At 39.5% G+C, this 10,326-nt stretch overlaps 1 protein-coding gene across 1 annotated transcript; it reads left to right on the top strand.

Moving 5' to 3' along the window:
- The first annotated feature begins 4,834 nt into the window (after nt 1-4,834).
- LOC125377575 lies at nt 4,835-10,079 on the top strand. Its single transcript, XM_048391508.1, has 3 exons — nt 4,835-5,800; nt 6,814-6,882; nt 9,752-10,079. Exons 1-3 carry the CDS (start codon nt 4,844-4,846, stop codon nt 9,893-9,895), a joined length of 1,170 nt encoding a protein of 389 aa, XP_048247465.1. The 5' UTR covers nt 4,835-4,843; the 3' UTR covers nt 9,896-10,079.
- Nucleotides 10,080-10,326: the final 247 nt, after the last annotated feature.

Here is a 10,326-nt window from a genome sequence, read left to right as displayed (position 1 = left end):
TACACTGTGAAGCCTTTTTAGAGGTACTTTCGTCTAATTGTTGCATACATTGGCTCGATCACGCGTTTGAGAATATTCATGGGAAGAGTATCGTTGCACTAATTATGGAATTACACATATATACATTACAATGATGTGGTAAATTGAACAGAAACCGTAAAAGTTTCCGTCCTGTGTGACGCCATGACTGACGCTAAATCACGCATAACTATGACGGTGGTTATCTGCATTTCTGACTAATTCTCTTTGTTACATTGGAAAACATGGTAAACAAATAACAGTACGCAGATTGTCAGAATGTTTCTGATTACTTACGTGACACATTTATGTGTATACGATCCCTCAATCAACGAAAATCCTCCACTGGAAATCCTGCGTTCTGTTGTCATCGAACACGCCATTTTGTAAAAGTCGGTCACCGGTAGTGATGTCATACGGAAGTAAACATTGTTGTACATATTTGGTAATTCCTTTGAGATGTAAACTTTCAACTTAGCACCCAGCGTGTTCTTTGTTTTTGTCTAGTTTGCATATATTATAATCCACAGATATGACGGAAACCTTTTTGTGTAGGGTCACATTATTTATGAGTAGTAAGCAGCACATATGATGACGTCACTTATAACAGTGGTGTTATGTATTAATGCGCTACTGCAATCATGAGAATAGACAAAATTCATCGGTTCGATGTTAATAAGGTGCGATTTTTAGGTGTGTAAGAAAGAGATTACTGCACTCGTGCCTGTCAGATACCATTGATCTTACAACTCATTGTTACAAAGCGTATCTAACTCGCTTTCGCTCGTTAGATACGTTTTGAAACAACTCGTTGTAAGATAAATGGTATCTGACAGACACTCGTGTGGTAATCTCTATATCTGTCATTAATAATTGTCATTGGAATGTAGCGTGCCCTGTCTAAGCAAGGATTTCAGTAACATGGTGTGGTCAATATATATTAAGATGCGTTGGACAGAACATAAACTGTTTTGCAAGTGTTCATTTATGGGGACTTTTGGCAGTGCCGATTCGTCTTTTTCTTAAATCAAGAAAACACAGAACCGTGTGTCGCTTTTCTTCTTTTGTTTGTATTGTGACCTCAACCTTCAAAGATGACGATTGCTACAGACAGGGCAGGGGCATGGACACCCGCATGGCTAGAACCTTCTGACATCAATGGAATGGCCAATGTGTGTGAGTTAGTGTGTTTGAGAACTCTTGATAAGTCTACCTGGTATAATAACCTGTTACTTGACTTTTTTGTACATCAATGTAAAAACTGCATATCACTATTACAAGAAGATCTGTTGAATATGCTTTATAAATGTGATGATGTGTATGTTGTCATCCGAGGTGATTTTAACTCTAGAACTGGCACACTACCTGATTTCGTTGAAGACGATATCCTTGAATACTTGGGAGGTAATGATAACTACATGTGGGATTCTATGTTGGATAGTTTTAACATGAAACGATTTTCGGTACATTCAACTGTAAACAGGTTTGGGAAATATTTTTTTGATATGTGCAGTATTCTTGACATCCATATTATAAATAAAAGATCTGGATCAGACGCGGGTGTAGGGGATTTCATGTTTATAGGAAATCAAGGTGCTAGCGTGGTTGATTATATAATATAATGTTCATCTGAATTGTTTAATATATGCAGCAAATTTGACATACGCTCACGCGCTGAGTGATCACATCTCCAACTCACAACTTTAGGTATGGTTTGTCATCAGATGAAGTACCTTATTTACTTAAAAAGGAAATAGATACAGCATTCGTTAGCATCGATGCTAGTGTAGATATATCACTGAAGCATCACGAATGGCTGCATCAGATATAAAATGGTTTGGTTTGGTTTGTTGTTTAACGCCGCACTCAACAATATTCCAGCTATATGACGGCGGTCTGTAAATAATCGAGTCTGGACAAGACAATCCAGTGATTGACAACATGAACATCGATTTACGCAATTGGGACCGATGACATGCATCAACCAAGTCACCGAGCCTGACCACCCGATCCCGTTAGTTGCCTTTAACGACAAGCATGGTCGCCTTTGACGGCAAGCATGGGTTGCTGAAGACCTATTCTACCCCCGAATCTTCACGGGTCTCACTTTGTGTGAGTTCATTGGAGTATGAACCTTCATAGAGATAGGGCTAAACTGTATGAACGTCGGAGCTTGATAATTTTTGTATCACAATTTCTTACCTCAAAGGATGTAGGCCAAGGTTTTAACACAATTCTATTTAGTACGTATGAGTTTATGTTTACCCTGACAGCCATACAACAACCAGCTGTATCGCGGAGTAAAATAGTTCCTCAAAAAGACAGGTGACATGGGCGTATGGATGCACAACTTGCTCTTCAGAAACATCTTACGCAGCACATGTGTTCAAATCATATCCTCATTAGATGAGAAAGGTCTGTTAAGAACTACCTCAGTAAGTCAGTCACAATGACAGCGCGTCGTAATACATTTACATCAAGTACAAGACGTCAAAATGGCCGACACGATAAACGTGACGGGAGAGATTTCCGAAGTTGTTAATGGACCTGTGGCGGCTACATGTGTTAGTCATCATTGATCAACTGGCCGATCATTGAAAGGTGAATAAAGATGCGTCAAACAGACCCTAAGGTAAATTCAAAGATTGCTGGAGACGACGGTCAATGTCAGCCTAGGCACAGATCGAGTCGATACTACGATAGTTTAGATGTGCATTTCTTCGTTTGTTCATTAGAATGGGCCGTTCGTGAATAATCATGCAGTCACGCTCTCTGACATTTCTCAATGGACACTGAAACGCTGAGACCAAGAATAAAGGTTTTAAAAGATCAGATAGAACGCTTATGCATGTTTTCGTGCTAAGGGAATTCCCAGGGATTTCCACAGGAATGTGGAAGTAGTCCGTCAGTGTTTACGTAATTTCAAGAACACGGTCTCGTGAAAAACGTATGAACTTCAAATTGTGTCGTCCATACACTTATGATCGTCAAATTCGCGGTCATGTGACCGACCTCTCGTCCTATGGAAAAGCCGTATATCGTGTAAACTTCAAATTAAAAAAATATAAATGTTTAAAACATCTCTCAGAATGTGCCCATGGGGTGGGCAGCCGATTAGTTAGCGCGGTAATGCACCCCTCGGGTTAATTTTTTTCGCATGGGTAGTGTGAGAAGTGGCTACTTTCTCCAAATATTTATTTAACAGTCCAAATAGAAGAGAAGGTGGGTAAGTTTGCATTTTATTGCACCAACTACGGAACCAAATACAAACTTTGTCAATTGGGAAAATCCCTTACTGTGTTAATACTTTCGTTAATACGTATCATTAATTGCATTTAGCCTTTTAAAATATATTAACCACACAGAGATAAAATGTTTCGTGTGCTATTTCTTTCGCAAATCGACCGCGCGTGTTCACGTATTTCCCTCAATTTTTAACGTGCCGCGACATTCCATTGATGACATGATACAGTGGTAGGACGTCAAGCAGCCAAGTTACAATGCAGTGACTTCATTCTTTGAGGAACGTTGCGGTAGTATTCACATTCGTATCTTTGACGATAGTGATTGATAGGCACGATTCCCGACTTCACCTAGGTTATCGGGGATAGATTGCCATGCATTATATCCTTGAAATAACAGTGACAAAAGCCCGTCAAGAACCATGAGAAATATCTTCTAAAAGCACAGTCCATTGTACAAGTCAGACTTCATCATAAGCACATATACACAAAAATGAACCTTAACGTGGGAATAGATAAATTGTCTATTCCCAAAGCACAAAACCATTTTCAGTTTCGTTGTCTCGGAAACGTAGTCGCGTGTGCAATATGCCGCTTGCAAGTGTACTGTTTACCATGATACCCTACAATCTTGAATACAACACCGTTACCATTGTTGCGCTCGCGTACGTTTGTGCAGTACCTGAGTTGACAACGATCACTGCAGTACGAGTTGCTGTGTTCTGTTCATAGAAGTACATTTCAGTTCGGATTGTTACACATGCTGCCGCGTCATACAGGGTAATGGACCATATATTGTCCGATCAAGAAGGGTCAGCATTCTTACTAAGATCTTCATGAACATACTTTTAAACGACTCATCCATTCCACACTAAAATATCCAGTTTTCTAAATCATATCAACTATTACACAACATATTGTTATTTCAGCATTTAAAACCAGTGTTCATTCTTCTATTTTGTTGAATATATACCAAATAGCCCTCTCGACACTTGGAATAGTGCATGTGGTGTTACAGGCCATGACTTACGATCAGAATAATTATTGTTCTCAAAACCGATTTTTTTCCCCCTAATTCACGCAATCAACCCCTGGAAATATGAAGCTTCTAAGCCATTATCAGCTCTAAACCCATTAACTAATCAATATTATTGATAATTCTGAATGCCGTTTATATAAATATCTAGCAACACAAGTATAGACACAAGCAAAAAAACGATTTAATGCAGTGTGTACAGCTAATGGTTCCATTGTGACATTAAGCAGTCGGCGCCTCGGTCACATGTGTAATTGATCCTCAATACTTAACGGGTGTGTACATACACAGCAGCAAGCATCGCCGTCATCAGAATGGAAAGTCTGACGAGTCGGCATAAGTATTGTGTGCAATAATTAATGTTTTAGCTACTAAGTACTTTTTCCCATTAGAGGCTGAAGAATTGACACATAACTCTCCAGTTTGTACACGCATTCATTATGTCTAATAGCAACCTGGCATTTGCTTTAGATGCACCCATACTCATTCGAGTGAGGTTGGAAATACACTGTAGGCCTCATAACGTTTGCATTTGTTCAAGACAAAGATGTCTGTATCAGTGGATAATCCTGTGGCAGTTGAAGATATCGCCAACACAGACCTGGAATGGTGTTTCAATCCACTGATGACACTTCTTGACTTAGCAGGGATGCATATGCCAATGAAAAGACGAAAGGCTTTCAATGCTTTAAGCATCGGGTACAGCGTTTGCTTCTATGTCTGTCTTTGCCTCGGAAACACTCGTTTTTTTCTCTTCACACGTGGCACTGATACTGTGGGCAAATGGACGACTCTGCTGTCTTACTGTGGGTTTCAAGTCACTTGTTCTTACTTCACCTTTGCGACTTGTTTCAGCATCAACAGACACCTGCCAAAGTTGTTTAAGGAATTTGACTCATATCGAAAGAGTTATGGCTCAGCCACTGACAATGCTAAAATCAGGCGAATAGTTAAAATACTGTTGTGTCTGCTTTTATGTCACAGTTGTATCATCCAGGCATTTATATATATGACAACGTTTTATAATGTTAATCCCAAAGCAATACATCTCTCACCTTTGGGCTCCATTCAAGAGGACTACCATCTCATCTTCAAAACAGTATACAATGTTTGGCTTTGGCTTTGCATACTTCAGATGACCGCCATCTTAACATTTTTCGTCATTTTCACGTACTGTCTCTCCAAGGAATATTCTAGGACAAATTCTCAAATAAAACACGTCTTTGACAAAGCGGGTAAAGATGCGCCATCAACAAGAGAAATTGACAGAATTCGTAGACAGTTTGAAGACATTTGTTCTCTTGTAGAAACGGCTGATGAGGTATTCAAACATGTGATCGGCTCCTGCTACATTGCATCCGTTCCTGTCATCTGCCTTATGCTCTATGGCTTGATACACAATGACTTGATGATAGAAGAGATCATAATGTTGATTGAATCCCTGGTGGTCGTTATGACGATTGTTGTCGTTTTGACTTTGACTTCAGTGGCTTTGAACTTCAAGGTAAACTTTACTATCTCTCAACTATTACTTGGCAAATTAATATTGATATTAATATATTTGGGTGATCATGACAGTCAGGCTGGTTAGGTTCATGATCAGCTCAGGGCCCTTGCCGCCTGTACCCGCAGCCCAGACAACATATGGGACTTCTCCCAGGAAGAGCTGCCTTGTCAAACCCCCCGAGAGCGTTTCGTAGAATATCGAGACTCCCCAACACTGCAGCCTTCTGCATTACACAGATTGTTGGAAGGGCTGTATTCCTGGCAGCAAACCCAGGTACTCTCTCAATGTCAGTCAACAGATTTGGAGGTACCAAACCTAAGGCACCAAAAACAATGAAGAGTCGGACAACTTGGTACTTGGAATGCATTTCGAAAGCGAGGAATTCATATTTGCCATGTTTGTTTGAATCTTGTCAACCACATTAGTGTCAAAAGAGAGATATAAATGATTTCATTGGTTTGATCAAAAAGGACAAAATGAGGTTTGTTAGACTGGATAGGTCTCAGGCTGTATACAGGCCTATTCCATAGAATTTTGTAATTATTATTATTATTATTATTATTATTATTATTATTATTATCATTTGAACAACATCTCCGTTATATAACAACCAGGGAAACCTACATTGAGGCAGATTGTACTTATGTTAAACCCAATAGCATCCTGATAACAGGACTTCAATCTTGGCCTCACTCGACTTTATACCCATCATCTGAATGTGCAAAGTCATGTCCCTTGGGCTTGGGTTCAAATCCTCGATGGCCCATTTTCTGTCAGTAACATAGTGGATTTTATCAAAACGGGTTCCACTCACAGTGGAATTGCTGTATTACTTACTCGCTCTACAACAGGCATTGATGCTGTTCGCCAACATAGCACACTTTTAAATATTCCATATTTCACAACAGGATCAGTATGTATGTGATAATAATATAGGTTATTGATTAAGGATGTACTACATTAATCAAATCACAAAGAAGAGGAAAAAATGATCATGTTTCTCTATGTAGGCCCATTCCAGTCTGACGTGCCTCCTCAAGGTTGATTTGTCAAGATTGCCACACAAAGATCTGCAAATCGTAAGTCATGACACTTTTATATTTTATGACACAGGACCTTCAGAAAACATTAGGACAAACAAGAATTTGAAATTGAGACATTTATTACGCTTTTACATTAGATAATAATTTATAAACAAATCGTGTAATGTTGGACCTTTCTAAGTACTCGAAGGAATTCGAGGGGTGGCTGAAAAGCTTTCATGGGTGAGTTGAGCCTGAGGAATTAACTGGGCATGACAATTATCAACTCTTTGGCTTCCAAGGCTTCTAACTCAGAAGCGCTCCAAGTTAGTCTACTCTCGTGAGAATATTCGTCTTTTTGAAGCAGACCCAAATGAGTTTGTTGAGTGATGCGACACTATGTATGCGCCTTAGATTCGCCACAATCCTCCAGAAACTAAACAAACAATCTAAGAAGTGGAAGGATCCAACGTTTTCAAAGTATGTTCCATCATCTGGCAAGGTGATGGCTTCGGTTTTCATGGATTCAAAAAGAATTCTACTGGTGGATGTCACGGTGCTTAATTAACTATTACAAATAATGCTTCAACCAGAGACGTGCCAACTCGTCATTGTTTGAACGTGGGCCCTCGTATTCATCGCCATAGTTTGCTTGTTTGCGTCTTCCACGAGGGGTAATACACACTCTCCAAGAAATACCAAAGTAACATTCACAATGGGAATTTACAGTGTTTTCTAAATAATGGTATCTTGGGCTCAACAAAAGCACCGTAAAATCCCAGACGATTCCCCAATTGTTCCTCTTTCCAAAGTGTTTGATTAACAATTACACCTCCTACGCAAGAGTAATATTTGTTTGTTTGTTGTTTAACGCCGCACTCAGGAATATTCCCGCTATATGACGACGGTCTGTAAATAATCGAGTCTGAACCGGACATTCCAGTGATTGGCACCATGCGCATCGATCCCCGAAATTGGGATATGATGACATGCATCAACCAAGTCAGCGAGCCTGACCACCCGATCCCGTTTACGGCATGCATGGATTGCTGAAGACCTATTCTACATTGGATCTTCACGGGTCGCAAGAGTAATGCCTCACACACAGTGGAGCCGACTCGTACTTGTCAAAAGATAACTATTTAAAACGGGAGTGAATACACATACGTGGTTGACAAATAAATGGTTTAACCGCCCAATTGCATTAAGGTGCATTGACACAGATAAACCAACTGATGGTTTAAGGATTATTATCAACACGAAGCAACAACGAACAAGTTAAAGCATTAACGATTTAAGTAAGCAGTTAACTGTTAGACTCAAATAGCGTGAGTATGTCTAAACAGGCGAATATATACAAATAAGCAGCACTGATAGTATTTTGTCAGTTCTAATAATAACTATTCTGATCATTATACACAGAAGGTATTTTTACAAATCTACACAGGTATAAATTTGCACGACGCCAGTCCAAATAGATTAACAGATATTGGATCAAACCACGTGTTATGTAACCTGCTTCTGTATCCACAGCTGGACAGCGAGTAATGACACTTTTATATTTTATGACACAGGCCCTTCAGAAAACATTAGGACAAAGAAGAATTTGAAATTGAGACATTTATTACGCTTTTACATTAGATAATAATTTATAAACAAATCGTGTAATGTTGGACCTTTCTAAGTACGCAAAGGAACACGAGGGGCGGCTGAAAAGCTTTCATGGGTGAGTTGAGCCTGAGGAATAAACTGGGCATGTCAATTATCAGCTGATTGGCTACCAAGGCTTCTAACTCAGAAGCGCTCCAAGTTAGTCTACTCTCGTGAGAATATTCGTCGTTTTGAAGCAGACCCAAATGAGTTTGTTGAGTGATGCGACACCATGGATGCGCCTTAGATTCGCCACAATCCTCCAGAAACTAAACAAACAATCTAAGAAGTGGAAGGATCCAACGTTTTCAAAGTATGTTCCATCAGCTGGCAAGGTGATGGCTTCGGTTTTCATGGATTCAAAAAGAATTCTACTGGTGGATGTCACGGTGCTTAATTAACTATTACAAATAATGTTTCAACCAGAGACGTGCCAACTCGTCATTGTTTGAACGTGGGCCCTCGTATTCATCGCCATAGTTTGCTTGTTTGCGTCTGAACCGGACATTCCAGTGATTGGCACCATGCGCATCGATCCCCGAAATTGGGATATGATGACATGCATCAACCAAGTCAGCGAGCCTGACCACCCGATCCCGTTTACGGCATGCATGGATTGCTGAAGACCTATTCTACCTTGGATCTTCACGGGTCGCAAGAGTAATGCCTCACTCACAGTGGAGCCGACTCGTACTTGTCAAAAGATAATTATTTAAAACGGGAGTGAATACACATACGTGGTTGACAAATAAATGGTTTAACCGCCCAATTGCATTAAGGTGCATTGACACAGATAAACCAACTGATGGTTTAAGGATTATTATTAACACGAAGCAACAACGAACAAGTTAAAGCATTAACGATTTAAGTAAGCAGTTAACTGTTAGACTCAAATAGCGTGAGTATGTCTAAACAGGCGAATATATACAAATAAGCAGCACTGATAGTATTTTGTCAGTTCTAATAATAACTATTCTGATCATTATACACAGAAGGTATTTTTACAAATCTACACAGGTATAAATTTGCACGACGCCAGTCCAAATAGATTAAAAGATATTGGATCAAACCACGTGTTATGTAACCTGCTTCTGTATCCACAGCTGGACAGCGGCTCCGGTCTTTGAATTTGTCGGGGGCACCGACGCTTCCGTACGAAATCTTTAAAATCCTCCGCTCACTCAATTAGCATATAAAGTAAGTGTTTGTTTGTTGCCTGATGCTTCTCCGTAGTAACACAATAAATGCTGTTATTTCTGTATTTTTCCTATTTCAGATTACCGTTTTCATTACAAGAATAACAACCACAAATATTGGGTATACCCTGTACAATCTCTTCACAGTCGACAGTTCGACCATCCTAATGGTAAGTACTGTGGTGGTAGATGTAAGTCTTAATTGTGGGATATACGGGTTATAGGAGTTACGTGAGTATTGTTATGTATTATGTCCTTCGCGGTGACAACAAATGCCTCTTTAACAATATGTATATGGATATAACAAATGAAAAAGATATGTCGATTGTTTAGGGTGATATCGCTCTTAACTTCTGATATTTCAACTTGTGCATCTACTGCCTTCCGACCACGTGCCATTCATCTATCGTTCAGTTGGACTGATCGTTACACCCGCAAGTTTGAATATGATATGATGTTTCTGTTTGATTTCAGCTCACTGGAACAATGTTGACTTACGTCATTGTGGTTCTTCAATTCAAGCCTGACTGACATTTATTTACACATCAACAGCATAGAGTGTAGATGTTAGAATTAAACTAAATAATGATTATATCCATTTATTGCTACGACAAAGAGATGAAACAGTGACGACAAAGAACAATGTCTTTTCCCC

The sequence above is a fragment of the Haliotis rufescens genome, unplaced genomic scaffold, assembly GCF_023055435.1.
Source record: "Haliotis rufescens isolate VD_foot unplaced genomic scaffold, xgHalRufe1.0.p SCAF_9, whole genome shotgun sequence".
NCBI classification, from domain to species: domain Eukaryota; kingdom Metazoa; phylum Mollusca; class Gastropoda; order Lepetellida; family Haliotidae; genus Haliotis; species Haliotis rufescens.
Note: the sequence above shows the minus strand (reverse complement) of the source record. Positions and strands in the feature narration are given on the sequence as shown.